The sequence below is a fragment of the Urocampus carinirostris genome, chromosome 1 (genome assembly GCF_059441175.1).
Source record: "Urocampus carinirostris isolate Australia breed hairy pipefish chromosome 1, RoL_Ucar_1.0, whole genome shotgun sequence".
Classification (NCBI taxonomy): Eukaryota; Metazoa; Chordata; class Actinopteri; order Syngnathiformes; family Syngnathidae; genus Urocampus; species Urocampus carinirostris.
The window spans coordinates 74186019-74213327 of record NC_142349.1 but is presented as its reverse complement, the minus strand read 5'-3'; the positions used below and the strand labels follow the sequence as shown (position 1 = coordinate 74213327).

At 44.0% G+C, this 27309-nt stretch overlaps 2 protein-coding genes across 2 annotated transcripts in view; one reads left to right on the top strand and one right to left on the bottom strand.

Annotated features, from left to right (window-relative positions):
• The window catches only part of dhx9 (DEAH (Asp-Glu-Ala-His) box helicase 9), a 35563-nt gene extending 25263 nt beyond the window's left edge, over positions 1–10300 (top strand). The window contains exons 22-28 of the mRNA XM_088350619.1: positions 631–742; positions 814–975; positions 1039–1166; positions 2701–2930; positions 5989–6104; positions 8178–8378; positions 9712–10300. Of these exons, the coding sequence (XP_088206745.1) occupies positions 631–742; positions 814–975; positions 1039–1166; positions 2701–2930; positions 5989–6104; positions 8178–8378; positions 9712–10033 (1271 nt within the window). The 3' untranslated portion in view covers positions 10034–10300. The remainder of the gene's footprint in view (positions 1–630; positions 743–813; positions 976–1038; positions 1167–2700; positions 2931–5988; positions 6105–8177; positions 8379–9711) is intronic.
• An 808-nt stretch (positions 10301–11108) lies between these two features.
• On the bottom strand, positions 11109–19824 carry ttc19 (tetratricopeptide repeat domain 19). The gene is made up of 11 exons (XM_088350618.1): positions 19696–19824; positions 16819–16889; positions 16669–16757; positions 16241–16351; positions 14045–14083; positions 13930–13986; positions 13796–13857; positions 13634–13728; positions 12746–12909; positions 11440–11602; positions 11109–11374 (listed from the first exon to the last, which is right to left on the bottom strand). The coding sequence occupies exons 1-11, from the start codon at positions 19791–19793 to the stop codon at positions 11232–11234; spliced, it is 1092 nt and encodes a 363-aa protein (XP_088206744.1). The 5' UTR covers positions 19794–19824; the 3' UTR covers positions 11109–11231.
• Between the last annotated feature and the right edge of the window lie 7485 nt (positions 19825–27309).

The following is a 27309-nucleotide window of genomic DNA, read 5'->3' as shown; positions in this document are numbered from 1 at the left end:
GAACAAGGGAGAAAGTCCAAACCTCAGATAAGAAATTCCAACCTGTTCTGAAGGCTGTCCCCTGAGCCCCTTCTTGTTGTTAAATCATTGAAGTTACAAGCAGATCCGCCCAGAAGGGTGCGGAAATAAACTAAAAGCAACATGAATGGCTAATGGTGACAGTAATGTAACAGTTTATAATGGTCAAAATAACCCACTACCCTGGCATCCTATGCAATTGTTGTGGTTTAACTGTAGATCAGAAGCCTGGTGTGCAGACATCTGGCAGAATGTTATGAGATGATGTTGATACAAGAAGTCACAAGATGTTGACCGAACAAAGTCGGGGTCGGAAAAAACAGTTTGGAATCCGAGGAAAAACATCACGTGATCTTGTTGAACACAGTATAAAGCCCAGCGTCTCTTGGACGAATTTTGAACATGGCTTAAATGAATGTTGCTGAAAAAAAGGACGTTCCTTTTTGTCATATTTCTGTCTCTGCGTATATTTTGGGGCGACGCCCAACGACGTCCTCTCCAAAATAAGTGGAGCCCAACGTGGGGCTTCCTCTCAAAAACGATCTCCTTTGCAGGTGTTCAATATTAAATAACGAATGAACTTATAAGAAAACTGCATTTGTTTTTGTGCAGAACTGGACGCGCTGGATACCAACGACGAGCTGACGCCGCTGGGCCGCATCCTGGCCCGCTTGCCCATCGAGCCACGCCTGGGCAAGATGATGATCATGGGCTGCATCTTCCAGTCAGTGTCCCGTCCCGCTTCTGTCACCATTTTTTGCAGCTTTGTCCCGACTCCTCCCTTTTTGCACATAGTGTGGGCGACGCAGTGTGCACCATCTCTGCGGCGTCCTGCTTCCAGGAGCCGTTTGTAAGCGAAGGCAAACGATTGGGATTCGTGCACCGTAACTTTGCCGGCAACCGTTTCTCGGACCACGTGGCGCTCCTTTGCGTCTTCCAGGCCTGGGACGAAGTCAGGTGAGTGCCACCCCGCCCGAAGCCCGAGTACGAACGCGCCACCGTGACTCTGCCCCCTTCCAGGATTAACGGTGAGGAGGCAGAGAGTCGCTTCTGTGAGCATAAGCGACTCAACATGGCTACCTTGAGAATGACCTGGGAGGCCAAAGTCCAGCTCAAGGATATCCTGGTCAACGCCGGATTTCCTGAAGGTGAGCTCTCCCAACCCGGCAGAGTGTTATTGTGTGGTTGGTGAACACAACGGTTGTTTGAAGTGAACAATGGGAGCTGGCATCCCACCAATCGGGAGCCAGTTTATTTTTCCTCGAAAGTCCATGTGATTTCAAACGATTCACTAAGAGCTCTCTGAGCTGGTTCTTTGATACGAACAATGGGAGCTGGATCCCCATGGATCGAGATACTAATGTGTCGTTCACAAACGTTATGCCTCTATAACCAGCTCTTTAAAGTAATCAAAGTAAGCCAATTTCCCTCCACTCAGGAGACGCCTCCCTTTGAAATAGTGATGTGTTGTTGGTAAACAAAATGGCCTAACGAGACAGTTATTTAAAGTGAATAACCAGAGCTGGCGCTCCACCAACAAGTACCCGGCTCCCTTCGAATCTTTTATTTTGTGATTGGAGTAATGAGTTGTTACTTACCTCATGTGCGGTCCCTTCTCAAGGTTTCTTCATTTTCCTCATGTCGAGGTTTTTGGGTTTTTCTTGCCCTCATGTAGGTTTTAGATCAGGGGATGGTGTCATAATAGTCTGTGGTTTGCAATAATCTGTGGTCTGTGCAGCCCTTTGAGACCCTTTGTGATTAAGGGTGTCACAAATAAACTTGACTTAACAACTCCCTTTAAGTTGGTTGTATTTCTTGAAGGAGCGTTGGATTTGATGTCATTCACAGACGAAACGGCTCTACGAACTGGCTCTTTGAAGTAAAACAACAAGAGCCAGCACCCTATCATTAAGGAGCAAGCTCCCTTTGAGACACATTTTTGTCTCGTAGGTGCACATGATATGTACCGACTTTTTCCCCTCTTCAAGGTGCACATGATGGGTCAATATGCACTTTTGACTTTCAATTTGTTGAGTATTCCCACCCAAAAAAATTGTTTTGTATTTGATCATTTCTTTTTGTAGATCTGTATTTTTTTAGATATTTATTTCCAGTTTTTTCTGGAAACCTGTCCTGTCCTATGATTACCTTTTTTAAAAAATACGTAACAAATTGAAAGTTTTTGTATTTTAGTTGTTGTTTTTGCACAGAAAAGTGGATATTTTTTCATTTCCTTTTTATTGTGTCTGTTTTTCTTTTGACATTTTAGGTTGCTTCACTTTCGAGTTGCTTTGCATAAAAAGGTTTTAACAACTTAAATGTTCATTGTAAAGTGAAAACGTGAAAGCATTTATAACTCAATAATATAATAGTTTTTTTAATCACGTTTTTTTGCACACCTAATGACTCTTAACGATCAGTTGGGGTTGAGTGAGGGGGCCGGGAATCCCCTCCTCTGCATCACTCTCCCAGAAAGAGTCAAAGAATGTGAGTGTGTTCTTGACTCTAGCCATCTCCCTCAAGGGGATTTAACTCCGGGATGTATATACATAATATACATATGTTATTTTGCGCATATATGGATTAAAGAAACAAAAACGTAGGAGCTGTTTGAGAGCTGAAAGAGTCAACTCTTTTAAGTGAGAGCTGGAATCACTCTACTGACCGTCTCGTCCCTTGCAGAGTGCCTCCTGACGCAGAACTTGACAGCTGTGGGGCCTGACAACAACCTTGACATCGTGGTGTCGCTGCTGACGTTCGGCTCCTACCCCAACGTTTGCTTCCACAAGGACAAACGCAAGATCCTCACTACCGAAGGACGCAACGCCCTCATCCACAAGTCCTCCGTCAACTGCCCCTTCACCAACCAGGACCCCGCCTACCCTTCCCCGTTCTTTGTCTTCAGCGAGAAGGTAACAAGCCCGAACCCTTCTCCCATACATTAATACATAGATTAGATTGTGAACAGACTAGAAGGTTGCTCATTTCCAAGATCGATCATTGCAGTTCATGGAAATCCCTACATAGTAAACAAGAACACAAACACACTTTATTGATTTATTTGGTGAGTTTGTGTTTTTAATCCCTTGGCACGCAGATCTATGTGACAACGTTACGATATCGAAAAGAGTGTGTTGTAGTGAGTTACCGCGTAGTTGCCTGGGGGATATTGCACGAAGGTGGAATAAAGAAATCCAGGCCAGTTGATCCAAAACAGCTTAAACTAGCCTGGTCAGGAGCAGGCTAGCTTTAGAGAATAAAGTATCAATATTTTTGGGGGTTGTACAGTGGACAATAACACATTTCCTCTAAGACCCTTCTCACCTTTTTAACCACCCACCCATTTTCGTGCCTGTTTACTAAAAACGGCTACTAGTTAATTCATTTAAAAAGTAATTCAGTTAGCCCCCCAGAGTATTGACACCAAAAAGAAGTGCGTTACTTTGAATCTGAAAGTAACTATCCACAAATGACCGTGTATACAGACTCTGCCTAACCTACGAACGAGATAGGTTCCGGATGAAGTTTAATTTGTCCGTAAGTTGCTTCAGTGCTATATTTTGTATGTTTAAGGTTTATAGAAGTATGTTTAAGGCTTGCAGCAGTAACCTGTATTGTTTTGTACTGAAAAATAAACATTTCATAAAATGATATGCTCTATCAAGATAAATAAAGTGATGTTTAACTTACCGTATTTTCCGCACTATAGGGCGCACCGGGTTATAGGGCGCACCCCCCAAAAATAGTTTTTGGTCCTATATCTTCCATAGATAAGGCGCACCGGATTATAAGGCGCTACAATGGGAACGTGGACAAAACAGTCCGATGATTCAGTCCAACTGATGACCCCCTTAACATTCCCAAAGCTTGCAAAGAAGCAAATACGTGTCGTAGACACGTGCGAATGCGGTGTCCGTACGATGTCACTTAAATGCGTCATTTCAAATATCATTCGGAAGGTTCAAGTCTTGGGATTCAAGAAATGCCAACCATTCCTTAGTTTCTATTTTCTTTTTCGCTCGCAACTTTACTGTGTATATGACAATAAACACTTGGAATTGAGTTGAATTCACTCAACTCATCACAGCAACATCAAGATAGTTCTAAAACAAGATACCGGGAAAACATAAAGCCGCATAACTCACCTAAGTTCTCACGTTCAATAATGATACGCAATCATGGTCTTCTTACAACCGTTAGTGAAGTAAATCCAGGAGAGTAAATTATTTGCAAATACAGACTGATAAAACATGTTTCTCTATGGTGTACTTTAGCAAGCTTGCTAAGCTTGCTACGCCATTGCTAAACTCGGACAATTGCAAGATTTGTTTTGGTCATCTAGCCTATTGGAGGCTCTGAATAATTTCAGCCAATAGTGATCGATTTAACTGATGATTGACACATCTTTTTCGGCCAATTGCAGGGTTTGGTTTGGCCATCTATCCAATCCGAGGCTCCGAATAACTTCAGCCAGTAGTGATCGATTCAAATGATGATTGACACATTGGTTAGCCAATGAAACGCCGGTATATAAATCCCAGCATACACCGCGGACTTGCTACGCCATTGTTAAACTCGGCCGATTGGAGGGTTTGTTTTGGGCATCTAGCCAATCCGAGGCTCCGAATAACTTCAGCCAATAGTGATCGATTCAAATGATGATTGACACATTGGTTAGCCAATGAAATGCCGGTATATAAATCCCAGCATACACTGCGGACTTGCTACGCCATTGTTAAACTCGGCCGATTGGAGGGTTTGTTTTGGCTCCGAATAACTTCAGCCAATAGTGATCGATTCAAATGATGATTGACACATTGGTTAGCCAATGAAACGCCGGTATATAAATCCCAGCATACACCGCGGACTTGCTACACCATTGTTAAACTCGGCCGATTGGAGGGTTTGTTTTGGGCATCTAGCCAATCCGAGGCTCCGAATAACTTCAGCCAATAGTGATCGATTCAAATGATAATTGACACATTGGTTAGCCAATGAAACGCCGGTATATAAATCCCAGCATACACCGCGGACGACTTCGCGCTCGGGGGAGAATCTAGTCGGCGGCTGTTGAGTAAGTTGCGAGACCTTGCGAATTTAATATTGAGCCATATATAAGGCGCACTGTGTTATAAGGCGCATGGTCAGCTTTTGAAAAAAATTAAGACTTTTAGGTGCGCCTTATAGTGCGGAAAATACGGTACTTTCACAAGATGAGCTTCAAGAGTTAGGCGACTTCCTCCTTTATAAAAAGTGGCCAAAAAAAGCAATCCGACCATTCTCTCAACCGCATCAAGCTTTCTTATTCCACTTTATTTCAAATGAAACGACTCGCCTCTTCTTTACACTTTACATCAACCGTATTGAATGTATGCACTAGCGTGCTGGAGATACCGTATAGAATGTTTACACACGAACTAGGAAGAGGAAGCAGATTTTTTTCTTTCGGGTGGATGCTGTGTGAGCGCTCACAGGGCAAATAACAGCGGAAAGAAGCACTACAGTACTGTCCTGTACTCGGTAAAATGTGCACACAATACAAAATCTAACTTAAAATAAATTGTGTACACAGACCTGCATATTTCTTCTGCTTGTACAATCTTGAGTCTTAGCTGAGACATTTCATATCCATGTTGGTTCCAAAGCACTTAAAGATCTCCTGGCTACTGTTAATGTTTTGATCCTGTTCAGACGTTTAGTGCAATTCCCATTACCCCAGGACAGGCGTTTTTTTTTCTTCTCCAGGCATAACGTGTTGCAAACGATGCCAAAATAATTTAAGGAAGAATAAAAAATCTGCACATATTTACTTTCAAATCTTTGTTCATGTTTGCCCCATGGGTTTCCTGTTGCTTGGTTTTACTTGAATAAACCACGCCCCCCTCTCCATGAACTGCTTACCATTCGCTACGCACAACCAGATATGCGCGTTTAAGCCGACCCCCTGAATTTACTGTTTTCCACGGGCAGATCCGCACCCGAGCCATCTCGGCGAAAGGGATGACCTTGGTCAGCGCCCTTCAGCTTCTTCTCTTCGGCTGCAAGAAGGTGACGTCCGATGGCGAAGTGGTGGAGCTGGATGACTGGTGAGTGCGCGCCCGATAGAAGCTGGGCAAAAGGCTGCCGAGTTGTTTTTGCATGGCTCAGGTCACCACTTGCCCTAAATTTCAGAGCACAAGCTGCTACTCTTTGTTACATTTTCAACACTGCAGCCTTTTTGTGTGTGGTCCTACTGAGGAAAACGGCAAGCTCCTCCTTTTGACAACGCATACACTCCTAATACAAAACACCACCTGAAAACATTACTGCATCCTTTTAGAAGAGAAGTTAATCAATGTTTTTGCTAACGTTATTTACCGTATTTTCCGCACTATAAGGCGCACCTAAAAGCCTTTATTTTTTTCAAAACCTGACCATGCGCCTTATAATACAGTGCGCCTTATATATGGATCAATATTAAGTCGCAAAGTCTTGCAACTAAGGCAAGCAGCCGCCGACTGAATTTTCCCCCGACGGCGGTGTATGCTTGGATTATTATACCGGCGTTTCATTTCCTAACCAATGTGTCAATCATCATCTGAATCATTCACTATTGGCTAAAGTTATTCGGAGGTAAAGGGGGCGGATCCTTTTTATCATTTACAGGCTCGCATAGGCTAAAGGGGCGAAACAAAGCCTGCAATTGGCCGAAAAAGATGAATGTGAATCACACGTTGGTTGGGTTGCACTACGGCATAGGGAAAACATTTTTTACTATTCTGTATTAGTAAATATTTGACTCTCCTGGATTTACTACACTCACGGTTGTAAGAAGACCATGGTTACGTATCATTAATGAACGTGAAGGCTGCAAGAGAACTTAGGTGAGCTTTGCGGCTTTATATTTTCCCGGTATCTTGTTTTAGAACGCTCTTGATGTTTCTGTGATAAGTCTATTTTTAAACTCAATTCAATTCAAAGTGTTTATTGTCATATGCACAGTAAAGAACCCCGTTTCCCTGCACAACCAAATTCTTACTTTGCTGTCCACACAGTTGCCAGCAAAAAATAAAATTGAAACTAAGAAATGTTTGTTTGGTGGTGACATCGTACAGACACCGTTTCCGTACATGTCTGAGACACTTATTCGCTTCTTTGCAAGCTTTCGGGATGTTAAGGGGGTAATAAGTTTGACTGAACTATCTGACTGTTTTGTCGACGTTCCCATTGTAGCGCCTTATAATCCAGTGTGCCTTATGTATGGAAAATATAGGACCTATAACTATTTTTGGGGGGTGCGCCCTATAACCCGGTGCGCCTTATAGTGCGGAAAATACAGTATATAATATATAACAGGAGCAAAATGGGAGGTTTGGCACTACTTTATTTAATATTTAGGTAACATGAGCAGCTTGCACGAATCATGCAAACACTAGCATTAGCTTTGATTATATCATTCATTTTTAGGTTAAAGTCTTTCATATATAGTTTAACGAACTTCCATATTAAGGGTTTCTTAGCGACCTACTGCCAATACGCAGCCCTTTGAGACTCTTTGTGATTAAGGGCTATACAAATAAAGATGACTTGACTTGACACCCTGACTGTAAACTGTAATTAAAAAGGAGCCCTATACGTACTGGACTGGACCTCCTCACCTTTTTAGCAAAATCCGAATCTAATCCTCAACTTGATAAATCTACAGAGAAAATTTCTGCGGTTAAATTTAATCTGAGCAATATGTAATCATGAAAGGAGCTCACAAGCCACAGGTTCCTGACCCTGACTCTAGGATTAGCCCCTACCTGTGGAAACATGAATACATTTTAACATACATCTGAATTTTTTTACGACAGATAATGTAAAAACGGCTGCATTTGAACACCAGTATTGCCCCCCCCCCCCACTTGTGCAGATTCAATACTGACTCCGTACTCGCAATATTTGAACCTTTTAGGCCACAAATCACGCCCTCAATTTCTGCACTTGAGTTAAACAGCGGTGGAAGTTATCTCTCAAAAACGCCACACTTCTCTTTCCAGGCCAGCTCTCGAGAATAAATCACCACAGTAACTTAGCCTAGCTACATTTTACCTGCTTTAAATGAAAAAAGGTGTGATTTGGCGTTAGCGTTAGCGCTCTGTTTGCTAATGCTAGCGAGCGTCCGGTGCCGTCCGCAGGATTAAGCTCCGGATCCCCCACGAGACGGCGGGCCAGGTCTTGGCTTTGCGGGCGGCGTTGGAAGCCCTGGTAGTGGAAGTCAGCAAGGAGCCCGACCGCGTTTCCCAGTTGGACCAGTTGAACCAGCGCCTCCTCAACCTCATACGACACCTTTCCAAACCTTCTGCCGCCGGGATCCACATGACCGTTGCCAACCACAGGTGAGCTAAGCAAATGGACTTCAGTTCTACGATTATTCTTATCCTACAAAGTTCAACAAATAATTCCTGAATCCCGACGTAAAATGTAAAACAGTGGAACCTCGGTTCTCGACCATAATCCGTTCCAGAACCCTGTTCGAAAACAGATTTGTTCGATCACCGAAATCATTTTTCCCATTAAAAATAATGTAAATCGTTTTAATCCGTTTCAACACCCTGAATATTTACCTTGAATGTTTAACGTAAACATAAAGCTAACCCAGGCTAATCGTACGTTCGCGTTAGCGTAATCTTCCGTACGAAAGATAACGCTAACATGATCGTGTAAAAATAAAAATATCAGGTCGTTTACAAGTCATTTAGCACCCGGGTCTCCACAACAAGTGGTGAGCGGTTCATTGGAAAGGGGGCTCCGTTCCAACATCCTGAATGTTTAGCATGAATGTTTAATGTAAACATAAAGCTAACCCAGGCTAATCGTACGTTCGCGTTAGCGTAATCTTCCGTACGAAAGATTACGCTAACATGAACGTGTAAAAAAAAAAAAAAAGGACAAAGAAAAGAATTACAAATAGGATTTCTTACCTTTGTGGTGGTCAGCAGAAGGCGCAGGCAAGATCAGACACTCGCACACCTCCTTGATATTTTGCTATTATTTCTTTCTTAAATGCAATAGTTGTACGCACTACTTTTCTTTTTTCACCTGTAGCAACTTTGCTGCTTGCACTGACTTTCTTCGGAGGCATAACTGGGGGCTAAAACACTTGGTACACCTATATTAAAAGCAAAAGCATAACGAAGCACAGTTGGTCACAAAAAGAGCCATCTACACCCGTACGCCGCTCAGCATGGCACCCTAGCGTACGCACTCAGGCATTACCGGCGTTCGAACTCCGATTTTTTGACCGAACAGCGAAGCAAGAATTTCTCGACATTTTTGGCCGGACTCCGATTTGTTCGAACTGAGAGGCGTTCGAAAAACGAGGTTCCACTGTATATCGCACATGTCTTAAACTCATGGGCCGCGGGTCAAGTGTGGCCTGCCACTTTATTTGATGTGGTCTGCTTGAGCTTAAAATACCCGAGCGTCTACAAATAAATAGGTCAAAAGAGTGATTTGACCAGAAACTACATTTCCCACAATGCCTTTCGTCTACATGAGCTTGTTCAGTGCCTCTATACGGCAGTAAATAGGACCACCATGTCAACAATGTGGCCCCTCATTAAAATGAGTTTTAACACCCATTTTTGCTACCACTGCAGTTTTCAAACCAGGCACTTGAACGCACCACGGCCGTCTTCTTTTATTGATTAGTGTCTCGTCTGACCGCAGGATGGGCGACGGCCCCCGGCCCCCCAAGATGGGACGCTTTGACGGAGGAGGAGGAAGAGGCTTCCGAGGTGGAGGAGGGGGTGGCGGCTACAGAGGGGGTGGCGGCTACCGGGGAGGTGGCGGCTACCGGGGAGGTGGCGGCTATGGTGGAGGGGGTTATGGTGGGGGAGGTGGGGGTTACAGGGGGGGAGGAGGAGGCTATAGGGGGGGAGGAGGGGGCTACGGCGGGGGTGGAGGTGGCTACGGCGGGGGCGGAGGGGGCTACGGCGGGGGAGGGGGAAATGGGGGAGGGGGCTACAGAGGGCGGGGCAGTTACTACTAGTAAGGAGCGGCTAATGTCCATTATGTTTATTTGATTTTTAAAAAACACATTTTGTTAGGGGGATAGCGTACAGGAATGGGGACCAGAGAGGGTGAGGTGGCTGAGGTGGCTACTCGGTTAATGTCCAATTTGCTCATTTGACTAAAGATTCAAATATTAACTATGTTGCTTTCTGCCTGCTTTATTTTACATACGGAGGATGGGGTTACTAGTAGGGCTGCAACTAACAATTTTTTAATCATCGGCGAACCGGCGGATTATAATTTTTTTTTCCGTTAAATCCGATTTTTTTTGGTTCAAATATTGACGTTTTGCAGGAATAGAAAAACACACAAAAAACAGAATATTCTATAGTATACAACAATAAATCAACCGAAGTGTTAGTCAAAATACCTACAAATTTATGCTATAAGCTTGCAAATATGTAAGATGCATTTTTTACAAAGCGTGTGAAAAAAAAGGCAACATCGGAGGGGAACGCGATTACATCATTGGATGTTTGTTTGTGACTTTCTATTTATTACTAAAATATAAGACTTAAAGACGTTTTCAAAGGGAGTCGAGTGAAGCCAAAGCTTTTCTCCCATTTTTGAACTTGGAATAAAGACCTATTCCAAATCAAAACTAGACCCCACAAAAGAGAATTAGAAAACAAATGTCATATCGCTAGTGACTTATATAACATAATACCCAAAGAAACTCTTCAATATATTTATCCAAAATACTTAAATTTTATGACTTTTTTTTTAACACTGATGGAAATGAACGAAATTTTTAAGGTCATCCAAATCATTCCATAAATAAGTAGTTTTTGGGGTGGTATATTTTTTTTTCTATGTTGCATGAGAATATTAGACTGGATTCTCCTGAAATGATGAGTGTCTGCTCTGTCGAGAAACATCTGTTGAATACAAACCCGAGTAAAAATTTTGGAATCACCAGTCTTGGGGAAGCCCTTATTCGGAATTTTTTTTCTGTAGAAAAAACTTGGATTGCAAACATGAAACAATTGTAAGGTCATTCCAAATATCGGCATTCAGAAAAACTAGAAGAAATGAAGAAAAACATTACAATGGTCAGTACATGTTTCTTTAATAGAGCAAGTCCAGGGAAGTAAAGATGGAATCACTCCATTCTGAGGAAAAACAATTGGAATCGAGGTGAGCGGATCAGATTTTAAGACGGTGGGGTCATGGTTTTAGGGGGCGCCCGGCTTCGCCTCCTCCGGACCAGGGTCCCGGCTGAGGCTCCGCATCACGTGCCGGACGGCGTCCTGGTCGTCGGCTTTCCGGGCTAGCTGTAGCGCCTCGCGGAGGGCGCGGACCCCGTCGTCACGGCGACCTGAGAGAAGATGCAAATATCTACTTAAGATTCTAGACCGGCCAGGCGGGCGGGGTCCGTCTCACCCGTGTGCAGCAAAATAGCGCCCAGGTTGGCCAGGAGGACGTGAAGATCCCGGTGGCCCGAAGAGCGACTAACGTCCACCGCCTGATTGATCAGGGTCAGGGCGTCGTCGTGGCGACCTTGCAGATCCAAGATGGTGGACAGGTCGCTCATCAGGACCAAAGTCTGGCGGTAATGCACACAACATGGTGGGGCGGGCGAAGTTAAATCTGCATCACGGCTTATTATTTTTTTTAAATGTTGTAATCGTTAACCCCTTACAAGTATTATTCTTAAAACAGACCCTTGGATGCAGAAATGAGTTCAAAATTGTCCCCATGGGTTCTTATTCTTCCTATTCCTAAAGGCGTGGGCGCCCGCCTCGAGACTAGGACGTCGCGGGTTCGAGACTCTGCCGAGTCAAACCGAAGATGTACAACATTGGCGCATGAGGGGGAGCAGTTGGACCTTTCCTCGCCTAATGACGAGTTCAAAATTCAGAGGGGAAAAAAAAGCTGAGATATTGTCATATTTTGGTTATTCCTCATGATGCCACTAGTATTTTTATTTTTGACCCCAGCCGTGGAAGAGTATGTACAGGTGGGTCCTACATCAAGGATTAAAGGGACAGTTATTAAATAGTGCCCATTTGATTTTATTATTGGGCAATTATACAGAAACTATCATAAGTCAGTTGGGGCACCTTTTCCTGTGGTGTGTCTTGGGCAAGTACAGCCTGGAGGCGCCCATCTCTCTAACCAAGGACCTATCGCGTTACAGACGAATTTGCTAACCACTTCATTTTTATTTAAATACTTGAAGGTTGCATTTTTGACAAATGAGGCTCGCCTCGAGGGAACAGAGATCTTTGGCGGCCATTTTGTTACTCCAGGTACCCCCAAGAACCAGCGACTCTTTTTCCCCTTTTCTTTAATTTGTTTTTTACTCTTTCCTTCCGGCTATTTCTTGCTTTTTCTTTTGTTCTCCACAAAAAAAAGGATCTAAAATAATGTGGTTGGGTCACTTCAAGTCCCTGCAGTTTTTATTCTTCCTTGTGCTTTGTAGCTCTCATTTTCAGTGGCACTAAACAACACAGTGACATCTAGTGGTAAAGTATTACACACTCCCTCCTGAAATGAAACTTTATATCAAAAATGCTTGGCAAAAAATTGTGTACTTTGGTTTCTTAGACTCTTTATAGTTGGTACTTTTCTTGTGATTTTTAGCACTCGTTTTCAGTTGCAGTACAGAATAGAGCGACATCTAGTGGTCAAACAATACACACTGGCCCTTTAAACACTTTCAAGCTGTGTGTAGCAATTGAGCCACCTGATGGTGCTGAGGCCCCTGCTCCTGAAGGCAGATGTCCAGGGCTTTGCGGCATTGGGCGGCCGCCTGCGCCAACCTGCCCGCCGATGCCAAGTAGCGGGCATGGGAGTCCAGGCACAAGCCCAGCAGGAGGCGGGTGTCCTTCCTCAGGAGCTCTTCGGCGTCTGGCGGGAAACCAGAAAGGGAGGTGCCACGAGTGAAGAAGAGGGGAGGACCCAGAGGCAAAGGAAAAGAGGGCATGAGCCACAGGTGAAGGAGAAAGGGGAGGAGCCACAGGTGAAGGAGAAAGGGGAGGAGCCACAGGTGAAGGAGAAAGGGGGAGGAGCCACAGGTGAAGGAGAAAGGGGAGGAGCCACCGGTGAAGGAGAGGAGGGGAAGAGCCACCGATGAAGGAGAAAGGGGGGAGCCACCGGTGAAGGAAAAGAGGGGAGGACCCAGCGGCAAAGGAGAAAGGGGAGGAGCCACAGGTGAAGGAGGAGAGGGAAGGGGCCACAGGTGACGGAGGAGAGGTAAGGGGCCACAGGTGAAGGAGGAGGGGGAAGGGGCCACAGATGAAGGAGGAGGGGGAAAGGGCCACAAATGAAGGAGAGGAGGGGCGGAGCCACAGGTGAAGGAGAAGAGGGGCGGAGCCACAGGTGAAGGAGAAGAGGGGCAGAGCCACAAGTGAAGGAGAAAGGGGAGGGGCAGCAGGTGAAGGAGAAGAATGGAGGAGCCACAGGTGAAAGAAGAATGGAGGGGCCACAGGTAAAGGAGAAGAGGGGCAGAGCCACAGATGAAGGAGAGAAGGGAGGAACCACAGGTGAAGGATAAAAACGGAGGAGCCACAGGTGGAGGAAAAGAGGGGAGGAGCCACAGGTGAAGGAGAGAGTGAAGGTGCCGGCGCCTCACCTGTAGGCTGCTGGGCGGGCATCTCTTGCATCTTCTTCACCTTGGCCTCCATCGTCTCCAGACAGAAACGAAATCCGTGCTCCGCCAGTTCCGTCCTGCCGCCGACCAATGAGCCTCAGGTCGAGCGCAAGTGACAGCGGACGGTGCCGAAACACATCTTACTTTTCGTCTTGCGCGTACATGACGGCCAGCTTGAGCGACATCTCCACGAAGGCGTTGTCGTCCTGCCAACGGAGACCGTCTCAACCCCAAGCCCCGTCCACACCGAGGGAAGGGGCGGGGCCTAGACGACTCACCTGCGGCGTCCCGCTCGCCAGCATGGCGCTCATGGCCGCCTTGAAGAGCTTCTCCGCCTGCCGTTGGACGGTCAAGACGTCAGATTGGGCGATACCTGAGCGGAGGTTGACTCACCTGCGCCAGGTGACCTCGAACGTACGCCAGGTTGGCCATCTAAGGTGAAAAAGTCGGCAACTTAACTTCACTTTATTTGTCCTTAGGGGGTACCCCCAACCCCCTGATGAAAACCCCTGCTTTCCAGTAATCTCTGCGTTCCAAAAAGGTCGCAACAAAGTTGAAACCTTTACTTCATGAAACATTAAAACCATAGAACAACCCCTATTTACAGACTCAAGCATTAAGTACTGTAGTTTATATTAGTTTTCTTTTACAAACAACTTCTGCACCTTCAAATAATCATTTAAATAAGAATCTTGCTTTTATACTGATCCCAGTAACAATTCCCTTTGCTTTTTAGATCAGGGGTCAGGAACCTATGGCTCAGGAGCCACATATGGCTCTTTTCGTGAGTACATATGGTTCGGAGATCAAATTGCGCATTTCCATCTCGATTTTTGCAAAAAGGACGACCGGGGACAAACTCCCTCTAGTGTATATTAAGGGAACTACAGTTTACATTCAGGGTGTCGCACCAACATTCCTCATTTCAGCAGTAAGTCACTAGGAAACCCTTAAAATGGAGGCTTATTCAACGATGTATGTTCACTGTTGAGATACTTTATGTTAAAAATTCCCTGATCAAACTAAATGAAAAAAAAATGGCAGGAATTTGATTGGACGGACAGCGCAAGGCACTCCCTTCTCTCTCTCGCACACTGCGCCGAAAGTAACGACGAGGAGATCAATTGTTTGCAATATTTTGTGACATTTTCATAAAAGAACTTTGCTCGCACCGGGTTTTGAATCCATTATTTAGAACAAAAATGAGCCTCAACAATCTTAAGTAACTGAGGGCGGGAGTCACATTTTAAACGGTATACTTATTGAATAGATCAGAAGAACCCTAAACGATTCTGAAGCTCTGGCATGATTATGATTTCACATTTTCTCAAAGCATCAAACGTCACACAGTAAAATAAAATGTGCTAAAGAATTTTGGCGAGTTTGTCTGTCGGCTCTCTCCAAAAACGTTTTATGTCGTTTTGCATGAATGGCTCTTCGGGTCAAAAACGTTTCCCAAACCCTGGTTGAGAGATTATGTTGCCACGATGCGGACGTTATTGGGAAAAATGCGGTGTGAAAACATTTTGACACATAAAAGTTTTTACACATAACTCGTGTTCTGTCAAATTAGAAATGCGAATATAATCTTGCTACTATATTGGTGAACTTAAACATGATTCGGAACCTGACTTGGGCAAAAATCTGTGATTAGTGTGACATATATTTATGTCAATTTTTGTTTGGCAGGCTGTATATTTTGGAGAAGAACGTATATGGGCCTCGCTCCAAAACATACGCTGACGATATGGCAGATAGGGAGAAAATCATTTATTTTCAGAGTTGACACAGCGTTTTCTCATTCGTCTCTCAAAGGCATCAGCTTTTATCCCCTCGGTTTCACGTCAGAAATATCACGTGTTGTTTTACCCGGAGTGTTTCATCCTCTTTCGATTCTCTAAAATTACGCTATTTCCCTGAAGATAAAAGGAGAATTCGTCTTGACCCAACAAACTTTCTGTCCGTTCCGCAACCCCAGAAGTTTTCCCTCAAGCCGCAGTGTTTTTCTCGATGACGACATTGCTTATCTCAAAGCCCGACGCTGATGTCCACGTTTAAGCTGACACATGCTTATTCATCCACAACATATTAAAAATGAAATATAAAATTCCAAACTATCCACTTGACTTTAGATATTTCGTCGCCATTATGCGGCATAAAAACTGCTTTAAGTCCGAATTTGTTGGCGCTAGAAAGCCTCTCCCTTTGATTTTTTGCTGCTTTTGAAGGCCAAGAGTATTTTGTTGACATGATGGCGATTCGAAAAACTTAGAAAAAGATTTGTACATACATCATGTAGGTTCGTCAATCTGTTTTACTTAGGTGGTTAGCACATTCGCCTAACACGCAAAAGGTCCTCAGTTCAAGACCGGGTGGAAACATATGTCGCCCTGGGGAGGGATGGGAACCACGGGCTGTACTTGCCCAAGACACACCACAGGAAATGGTGCCCCTAAGACCCGTGCGGTTAAGCGATCCAATCAACCAACGATTTAGGCCATAATGTTACTGATGCAAAGGCAGACACAGGCAGAAAAAGGGGCCAATGGGAATGCAGAATACGATAGAGGGAGGGGTTACCGTACTCACCTGACTGTGGACGTGAATCATGGCGGTTTGATGGCGATGGTGCTGCGCCATGGCGGCCGCTTGGTGCAGAAAATTCTCGGCCTCCTCCAGTTCGCCCTTGGAGATGCTGAGCTGAGGATGACAAATCCATCGGAATATTTATGATTTAAAAGCAAACTAAAGGGATTCTCAGGCTCCGCCTCCTGCGAAGATTGAAACATTTTTACTTCTTTCAATGTCATTTTCAGGGGTGATCGGAAGAACCCTAAACGATTCTGAATCCTGCGCGTCGATATAAAAGGATTTGGTTTTAAACATTTCCACTTCATCCGATGCTGAGAAGCGTAATGATCATAAAACCTCTCGATATTGATTTCAATATTTACTTCTTTCAATGTCATTTGGAGGGACAGAAGTGGGCGGGGCTAATGCTGCGGTTCAATATTTACCTTGGCCTTCTTGAGAAGCAAAACGATCCGATCTTCCGGATTGGTTTCCTCCTCGGACGGACCGAAAAAGGTAAAAGCGGCCGTCCAGGCTAAGGTGGGGGGGAAATGTCAGAAAGGGAAATGGGCGGGGTCAAGAAGGGCGTGGCTCACCTGCCGCTGCCCACGCGGCTCCTCCTCCTCCTCCACGTCCTCGTGGGATTGGCCTGGCAACTGCGGTCACCCTGAATGAAAAAAGGAAATGATTTGGATTCTAGTTGTATTACTGTACTTTTATTTGTTTTAGTATTTCCTTAGAAGTACTTTTGTAGTACTGTATATTTGTAGTATTTCCATAGTTGTATTTTTGTAATACAGTATTACCGTTGTATTTTAGCAGTATTTCTGTTGCAGTATTTCTGTAGTATTCCTATTGTCATTTTTCAGTAGTAGTTTTTTTGTATTATAGCAGTAGCCTAGATGGTAAGGCGCCCGCTTTGAGACTGGGAGGTTCGGGTTCGCGCCCCGGCCGAGTCATTCCTAAGACTTAAAAAGTGGTCGGCGGCGCCCTCTCTTGGCTGCGGCTGCATCGGGTCAGATGCAATCGACATTTCGTTCTGTGTACATTGTTACACAGAATGACAATACAAGGAAATTATTATTATTATTATTATTATTATTATTATTATTATTACTGTAGTGGTATTTTTAAAATATTTCTGTAGAAGTATGTTCATAGTATTTTTCTAATATTTTTGTAGTATTCCCATATTAGTGTTTTTGCTATATTGACGTAGTTGTATTTTAATAATATTTGTGATGTAACATTTCTGTAGTAGTATTTTTGTATTGTAGCATTATTCTGGTAGTAGTTTTGAAGGATTCCTATATCACTTTGTGTAGTATTATAGTGGTTTTATATTTGTATTACTTTTGTAGTATATCTGTAGAATTTTTGGATTATTTCCATCGGAGTAGTTTTGTAATATTACTGTAGTTGTATTTCTGTACTAGTATTTTGGTAGTATTTAACTAGAGTTATTTTTGTAGTATTTCTGTAATAGAAATACAGAAATATTTTTTTGGGATATTTATTTCCCTTTTATTTTCTTTGTTATTGTATGTGTGTGTCTTGCTGTCGCTTACCCCTCTTGAGGGATATGACCCAGGTAGATAGATGGATAGAATTTCTGTAATAATTGATATTTCCGTAATAGTATTTTTCAAATTTTACTGTGGTTCTATTTTTGTAGTACTTCCAATATAATATTAGAAGTAGTATTTTTGTATTATAACATTACTGTAGAGTTCTTTTTGTAGTATTTCTGTAATACTTTATAATATTTCCATTGTAATATTTTTCAAATTTTCTGTGGTTGTATTTTTGTCGTACATCCGATATAATAGTGGTAGGAGTATTTTTGTATTGTATTACTGTAGCAGTGTTTTTTTTTACTATAGTTTCTATAGTATTTTTTCTTTTTTGGAATAAAAGTAAATTTATATATTAGGTCCCTGTTTTTAAGCACACGGTTTCATTTTGTAGGAATGTTGTCGTATTTCTGTAGTAGTATTTTTATTGTAGACGCATAAAGAGTCAATGGCAACCAAATCAGCGAGAAAAAAACATTTCATTGATAGTACTATATTTACTGTTCTATATATTGTCATTATGTTTTGAGCATATTTTGTTTTGGGGGCCGGATGAAAAGGTCTAATTGGCCACATGTGGCCCGCGAACTGTAGTTTGTCCACTACTGTCTTAAAGGGATAGTGTGTTCTCTTTAGCGACTCCTATGGTAAAACGCAATAACGATTCATTTAAATAAGTAAAAAACACACTACAAGTTCAATACAGTGTTTTGTCTTCCACATTATAAGTTGAAATGCTCTTTTGTCTGTCGGTCTTGAGTTTTTGGAGGGGGGGTTATTCATTTTGTATTTAAATGTATACATTATGTTTATATATATATATATATATATATATACACTAGAGGGCAGTGACGCTCTCACGGTCTGCACTCGGTGCTGAAGAAGTTGTTTGCTCTGAGCTATGAACTGTAAAATAATAAATACAGAGTTTTCGTGCCCAAGTACAAGTACACTCTAAGGACTTTTGAAGGCAATTTTCCAGTCTCATTTAAAGAAGTCGAAAGAATGGGATCCTAAACATTGGTTTCCAACCCAAAATCTAGCCCCAATATTATTTCAGAAACCTAAAAATCGGTTTAAGACACGTATTTTAGTCCAAACCCCAGCTCCTAGCCTTACACCCAACCCTGTTTCAAACGGTAACCCTAGTTCTAACCATATTTTGGAACCCTACATTCAGTTTAGAATCCTAGTAAGGAGCTCAAAACCTAGATCCTAACCCTATGTTAACAGAGATGAAATTTGATTGTTTAGAGCTTTTTTGAATTCTCACAAAAATCTGTGTTTTTGTTGCATTACTGTTAAAACTCTGGTACCGCATTCATTTGTTAAACCATGGGCGTGTACGACTGTATTTCTCGTTTGGCACTTTATGGGCTTCTGCGCTTGCCGTACCTTCAGCTATATCACCTCGTGCTGAAGATGTATGCAGTCGTGCACAGACGCCCTGACTTTTGTATTGTTTATTGAATGCAGGTAATAAACAGTGACTGTGCATGATTGAGGGTCGTTGGAATCCACCCCAAACCCAATTTCAGTTTAATACCCTAATAAGGATACTAGACCCTGACTAGAGCTACCTTATTTTGGAACCCTAAAATCCATTTAAACCCCTTATTTGTAGTCCAAACCATGGCTCCCAACAACTAACCTTTACAAATGCTTCACCTAAAATTCAAGCACTTGTCAAACCTTGAAAACATTAAAATCCAGGGATGAAATCTAAAAAAATGTGATATATTCATGTTAAATAATAACATGTGACGTCACACAACGACATTTCGGCCATTTTTGTTGTTGATATTGACTCGGGAAGATGGGAGTGGAATACCGGAAAAGGGGGGGACGGGAGGAGGGATATGTCGGGGAAATGTGGGGTCGTCGCCATCGTCTTTTTACCTGTTTCGCAGCGGAGTTGCAAAGGAGCCGGCCAACCGCCCAACGAGAGCTTCGAACCGGCAGGTCCGTCTCAACGTTCGAGCGTAGGCCGCCGCCATGTTGGCCAGAGGAGCGGAAGTGACGTCGTGACCGAACCGGCCCACTTGCACGGAGACTGGGCGCGGCTTCGTTAAACAACAAAAAAATTAACACTAAAACACTCACACCAAAAGTTTTTTTTGTCAAATCCAGTTTATTGGTGTCTCAAAGGGCTGCACAGATTATTGCAAACAACATACTATTATGACAGCGTCCCCTCATCTAAAACCTACATCAGGGCAAATAATACACAGATATTGTCAACACAAAGTATAGGTTATTCATAAGCTATTGAATCTGAGTGTTTTATAAGCTTAGATTGAAACATTTCTACTGAGGTTGCAGATTTAATCTTCCCGGTGCTGTGGAAGAGCATTCCACAGCGCCGGGGCCCCCAATGGAGAACGCTCTCCAACCGGCGGATTTCTTCTTGGCTCTTGAGATCACTAGTAGACCAGTGCTTTCAGAACGAAGACTTCGGATCGGAACAAAGGGGAAAATTGAATCTGACAGATACGAGGGAGTAAGTACATGCATGATTTTGTATACTTGTAACGGGTGTAATAATAACTTTTATTTTATTGAAATTCCTGCTAAAATATGTGTATAGTTTTTGGTAAATGTCCTGCAATGCTGAGTCCAACAGTGCCATCTGCTGGTATGGGGTGGGGTTTGGTTTTGGCTTCTAACATGTGACCAGGAGGCGGGGTTTTGTCAGTTTAACCAGAGTACTACAAAGGTAAGACATATCTTTTGGTGCTCCACAAAATAAGTTAATTTTAAACATTATAACCCCAGCTGACAAATCTCTCACCATGCATAGTAATGTGATTGATATTGTCAAGCTGTTTTGATTTATTTTCGTTTTGTTTCTGTTTTACTAAATATTAATTCCCCTTGTAGAGATCAAAGAGATCAAACCCAGCAGAAAAAGCTAATGTTGTGACTCATCCATTTGCAGGTAAATTGTACCCATTTTTATACTCATTATTGTTTTTATTCCTATTTTTTCATATACATTAAAAAAGGATGATGTTGGTTAAAATTCAGAGTAAAGAAAAACATGTTGAATTCATTGTAAACGTTAAAAATCCACTATACGATCTCTTGTTAAAAGTATCTTGTTAAAATGCAAAGATTTATAAATGTATTGTGATATTCTAAAATGTATTTTCTGTAAAGTGAAAAGACAGCTCTTTGATATGCTTTGTTGTCAGTTTAACCAGAGTACTACAAAGAGATCAAAGAGATCAAACCCAGCAGAAAAAGCTAATGTTGTGACTCATCCATTTGCAGAAACTGTAATAATAAAAACCTCATCATCCAGTCCAGCGTGAATGTGGATCTTTGGTGGGACACGTACAACGCGGTTACATTGGTGCCGTGACCCGTGACTTCTATCAAGCTCTCCGAACCGAGGACTGTCCTACCTGCCACATCATTTCATAAAGCCATTAGCTCACAGTATTTAAAACTGCTATACAGTGACGTGTTACGCAGGCGATTTTGACTTATTTACATCTTTGAAACATGTTTACTCAGAGCACAAGTGACGTTTCTGAGGGTGTAGCTGATCAGATGACAAATATTATTCAGGAGATAGGACATAAATTGGCTGATAGCATATTCACAAATATACAGTCACGTAATATAGTAGCACCTAACGCTGCTGCCACACAAGATGAAGCAAACAGATTGAGTCAGGTGGTTACGCAGAGAAAGGTTAAGGAACCGCCGTCATTTATTGGGGATGGCTCAGACTCAATAACAATACATGAGTGGGAAGATCTAATGAGGACATTTATAAAAAGGAGTGATGTGAGACTTGAAGAGCAAGCAGAGGAAATCCTTATACATTTGAGAGGAAAAGCTAAAGATGTAGTTAGGTTTAGCATTAGAAACAGTAATATAGACGTCTATACCCGCCCTGACATGATTTATAGTCTTCTCAGGAAATACTTTAGCTGTACCAAGTACTCTGCTGTCCCTTTAGCTGACTTTTATTCAACTTTGCCCAAAGACCAGGAAGACCCCTATGACTACTGGCTGAGACTAAACAGAGCAGCTGACCTTGCCTCTGAGTGCTTGAGTGAGCAGGGCAAAACATTTGACAACCCTGAAATAGAGGTTACTCGCATGTTTATTCGGAACTGCCCATGCAAGGAACTGGCACTCACTTACAGATCAAAAACCATCGAAAAGTGGTCAGCATGTGAGGTACTAGAGGTGCTGAATGAATACCACGCTGAGAAGAGCTACAAAGCAGATTCCCTACAACAACCTGCGAATAGAGCGGAAATTGCCGTACACAAAGCTGAGGTGAACCATGGTCCAACCCTCGTGCACGAGCCACCTCAGACTTCGAGCCCACAGTATGTCTCTCTAACGGACGTTATTAGTATGTTGGAGAAAGTTCTGATACGTGTTACTTCGAACCAGTTTCAAGAGAGAGGGGGAGCTCCAACCAGGCGACCTGGAGCCAGAATAAATGGTTTCACTGCCAAGCCATGTATCATTTGCAAAGAAGTCGAACACAGTGCTCTCTCTCATTGCCGAGACAAAAACCTTTGCTTTCACTGCCATGCCCCAGGGCATTCTCGACGTGATTGTCCAGTGACGAAAGTTGTCCCGCTGCCTCAGGGAAACTAACTGATCTGCGCTTAGGGGAGAACAGTGCAGATCAACTGAGTAAACCTCCCACCACTAATGTGAAGCCTGACATGCAAGACAATAAATCAATTTATGAGTTGTATAGCAACAAGATACCTCCATCGAAGAAGCTGATCTTTCAGGGGTTTCAGAGAATAGCGGAGACTGACGAACTGTTTTACACACCTGTACTTGTGCAAGAAGGCCCCACTTTCAGAGCGCTGTTGGACAGCGGGTCGATGGCTTGTACAGTAAGTGAGGACACGGCTAAGTCCCTCCTGCAGCAATTCCCTGATATGATGAGTTACACGGCCGATGATTATGTCATTGTAGGCTGCGGTGGACACCAAGTTTCTCCCAGAGATATGTACGACATTCACGTCACAGTTTACGGGTGCCAAATGATAATACCAGTAATGGTTGTGCCAGGCCAGACCGAACAGATGATCCTTGGCAGCAATGCCATCAAATATATTTTGACTCAATTGAAAAGTACTGATGGCTACTGGAGATTAGTTTCCACTCCTGACAACGGTCTGTCCGATAACCACAGTCAATTCCTGTCAATGCTTTCTAACACAGAGAGATGGAGAGGTGACTGCATTCCAGACAAAGTAGGGACAGTAAAAATCAAGAGTTGCGTGACGCTGAATCCACGGACCGAGTACGTTATTTGGGGCAAGTTATCTGAGTTGGCCGGGACGTCTGTGGGCAGCACAGTGGTCGTTGAGCCAACCCAATCAAAGGCTGCGCCCAGACAAGTCCTTGTCGGACGAGTTGTTACTCCACTCTGGGGAGATGGATGGGTGCCTGTTAAAGTCTTTAATCCCACGGACAGAGTTGTGGTGCTGAGAAGAAACAGGAAAATTGCAGATGTGTCTCCTTGTATCGCAGCGGAAGACCTGCCCAATGCAGAGGAGGTCAAGTGCAACGTGCAGAGTGTACAGAGCAAAGAGGTCCGACCCAGGTCAGAAGAGGACATGATGCGTGCATTGGAAGCTCTGGGACTGCAAGACATTGACCTGAAGTCATGTGAGGTTTCGCTGCAGTGTAAAGACAAGCTCCTTCATATCATCGAACAATTCGAGTCAATCTTTTCTCGCCATAAGATGGACTGTGGAGAGGCCAAAGAGTTTGTACATCGTATCCACCTTGTTGATGATAAGCCGTTCCGTCTACCCTACAGACGTATACCACCAAGTCAGTATGAAAAACTGAGGACGACTCTGAACGAGATGGAAGAGAAAGGAATTATTCAGAAGTCGACTAGCGACTATGCATCTGCGCTTGTTCTCATATGGAAGCGGAATGGAGAACTAAGGGTATGTACTGATTTCAGAAGGCTTAATGCAAGAACCATAAAGGATGCCTACCCACTACCGCATCAAGCTGATGCTTTGGCCGCACTTGGGGGAAATGCCTTTTTCTCCACAATGGATCTGACGTCAGGCTACTACAATGTCCCCTTGCACCCTGACGACAAAAAGTACACGGCATTCTCCTCACCATTCGGCCTTCACGAGTACAACCGGCTCCCTCAGGGACTTTGCAACAGCCCAGCAACATTTATGAGGATGATGATGTCAATATTTGGTGATCAGAATTTCATGAGCCTATTATGTTACCTCGACGATCTGATGGTGTTTGCCCCCACAGAGGAAGTTGCACTCCAACGCCTGCAGATGGTGTTTACTCGCCTTAAGGAACACAACCTCAAGCTCGCACCCAAAAAGTGTTTTTTCCTCAGACGGACTGTGAAATTTCTTGGGCATGTCATCAGTGAGGATGGAATTCGGACTGACCCCGAGAAAGTGAGAGCGATAAATGACGTACAAGTCACTGATCTAATGGAGTCGGATGGCAAGACGCCATGCCCTAGTAAAATCAGATCTTTTCTAGGCATGGTGATGTATTTCCAAAGCTTCATTGAAGCATGTTCTGCGAAGGCAAAACCTCTGTTCAGGCTCACATCTGAATCTGGTGACAAGCATAAGCGCAAGAGAGACCGCAAGAAAGGTCAAGTGAAGCTGACGCCTGCAGATTGGTCCGATGCATGCCAGAACGCCTTTGAAACACTGAAGCACGACCTCGTGACAGGTGTCACTCTGGCGCACCCAGATTTTGATGCGCCGTTTATTCTGGCTGTCGACGCATCCTTTGATGGGATTGGAGCAGTCCTGTCACAGCTGCCACCTGGTGGAAAAGTAGCCAGACCAGTCGCCTTTGCAAGTAAGACGCTCTCTCGCTCCCAGCTCAACTACCCTGCACACAGGCTCGAATTTCTTGCCTTGAAATGGGCGGTATGTGATAAATTCAGCCATTGGTTGAAAGGAAGACACTTTACCACGTGGACCGACAATAACCCACTTACATACATTTTGACCAAACCAAGACTTGATGCGTGTGAACAGCGGTGGGTAGCGAAGCTAGCTGCATACAATTTTGACCTGAAGTACATTCCTGGACCAAAGAACATCGTAGCCGACGCTCTGAGCCGTGAGCCATTTGTACGGTCATGTGTGGGTCATCGCCTTGTTACCGAGCCCTATACTTCGCTCTTGGACCAAGTCAACAGGGTGAACAACAGTACTGTGCAAGAGGTGTTCAGAGTATCCAACAATTGTCACGCTGTTGTAGACGAGAGTGCTGGGACATCAGACGAGTCAGTAAAAAGGGCTAATCCATCAGGCTCCAATGGTTCTGTGACATCAGAAGAGGTTGCTGCTGTCTTCAGTGCTCAGTCCACTGGTGGCGTGGGTCAAGTGATGGGAACAGACGCCAACTTCAATCTTCTGCAGAAGGGAGATCAGTCAACGGCACTCCCACAGAGTCAGCTTGTTGGTTTACAAGAACAGGACAACACAATAAGCAGGACCATGTACTTTGTGCATAGACACAAGAGACCTACCAGGCGTGAGAGAGCTGTCGAGTCGCCTAGTGTGATGAAACTACTGAAGCATTGGAGCAGACTCACCATACAGAATGGCATGCTCTACAAAATAAGGAAAGATCCTCACATGGCCAAGAAAATCTTCCAGTTTGTGGTGCCTGATTCATTGAAACAGAAAGTCCTTCAAGGTTTACATGACTCAGCAGGTCACCAAGGCCAGAACCGTACTTTGTCTCTGGTGCGGCAACGATTCTTCTGGAATGGCATGGAACGTGATGTTGTGAATTATGTCAAATCCTGTCAGCGCTGTGTAGTAGGGAAAACACCGGAACCACACAACCGTGCACCACTCAAGAACATAGTCACCTCTGAGCCTATGGAGTTGGTCTGTATAGACTTTTGGACTGCTGAGCAAGAGAACAAGTCTGTAGATGTCCTGGTCGTAACTGATCATTTCTCCAAGATGGCGCACGCCTTCCCTTGCAGAAATCAAACCGCCAAACAAGTTGCTCTCCGTCTGTGGCAGGATTTCTTCCTTGTCTATGGTTTCCCACGGCGTATCCACTCTGATCAGGGAGCTAATTTTGAGAGCAAACTGATCAAAGAGCTTCTAGAGATGGCAGGGGTGCAGAAATCCCATACCACTCCGTACCACCCCATGGGAAATGGCATCGCAGAACGATTCAACCGAACATTGGGAGATATGATCAGAACCCTTCCCCCTCAGCCCAAAGCAAAGTGGCCACAAATGCTGCAGCAGCTCACATTCTGCTATAACTGCACAGAGCATGAGACAACAGGGTTTGCACCGTTTTACCTAGTGTTTGGTAGGATCCCTCGTCTCCCTGTCGATGTCATGTTTCAACATGCTAATACCAATGATGCTGTTGTCAGCTACTCTGACTTTGTACGCCATCTGAAGAAAGATCTACATGAAGCTGCTCAGATTGTACAGAGGAATACTCTCAGAGAACAGACTCGTCATGCCAAGCTGTACAACCGTAGGGCCAAAGGATCACCTCTCGTCGTGGGAGACCGGGTGTTGATCGCCAACAGAGGTGTCCCGGGGAAACGCAAAGTTGCAGACAAGTGGGAGTCAACCCCGTATGAAGTCATATCAGTCAAGCCTGATCTCAATGTCTACAGAGTCAAGGATTGTCTGACGGGCAAAGAGAAGGTAGTTCACAGGAATTTGCTGCTCTCTGTTAGCTTCTTGCCCTGTGAGGATGATCTGGCCAGCGAATCTGAACACTCAGAGTCTGACGCTGCTATGCATGGAAGTGATGTATGCCCTGATTTACCTGACGCGGTTGAAGACAGTGATGTCCGTACAGTAAACTGGGTGATACAGGCAGGTGAAGAGCAAGTTCATCCAGAAGTGAAGGATAACTCACTAGACAGCAGATCTGATGCCCAGTCCGACTCTCTCACAGATGATACATCCAGTCGAGGAAGTCAGCACATCCCCGAACAAGATGTTGACCATACTTCAAGTGACAATACGGAAAGCCCATCACAGTGCTCTGAAAACATGATCCCTTTGGGTATGGGTCTCCCAGACGAGACCCCATTGAACACTGACCATCTGGACGCAGACTCCCCTGATACTGACTGTTTAGACTTGACTGCCCCAGACCTTCAAGCTCAGGTTATTTGTGCTCAACCTAACCGTTATGGTCTTAGGGTCCGCCAGTCCATCAGGCCTCCTAGTCGTCTTATTTGTCAGATGAATGACCATGTGGTAGGTGACAATCATCTGTCCGCAATATCTGCAAGTTCCTAGTTTAAGTTCAGTAGAGATGCACTTTCAGTTTGAGTAACAAAGCTTGAGTAAGAAACAAGAATCGTGCCTATGTGAGCACTTACAACTACAGGAACAATGTTAGATATTTCAGAGATGTAACAGGCATCTTTGAGTCTGTGCTTAGTTAGGAGTTTGCTCGCCTCCTTTCTTTTCACACTCCTTTTTGGGAGAGTTTTAGAACTGACATGCACTT

Excerpts from the sequence above, each read along its gene's own strand:
- ttc19 (XM_088350618.1), bottom strand. The coding sequence starts at position 19,793 with ATGGCGGCGGCCTACGCTCGAACGTTGAGACGGACCTGCCGGTTCGAA. Across the intron at positions 16,758-16,818 it reads AGCCGCGTGGGCAGCGGCAG|CCTGGACGGCCGCTTTTACC; the intron begins GTGAGCCACGCC and ends CCCCCACCTTAG. Across the intron at positions 12,910-13,633 it reads GCCCGCCCAGCAGCCTACAG|ACGCCGAAGAGCTCCTGAGG; the intron begins GTGAGGCGCCGG and ends GTTTCCCGCCAG.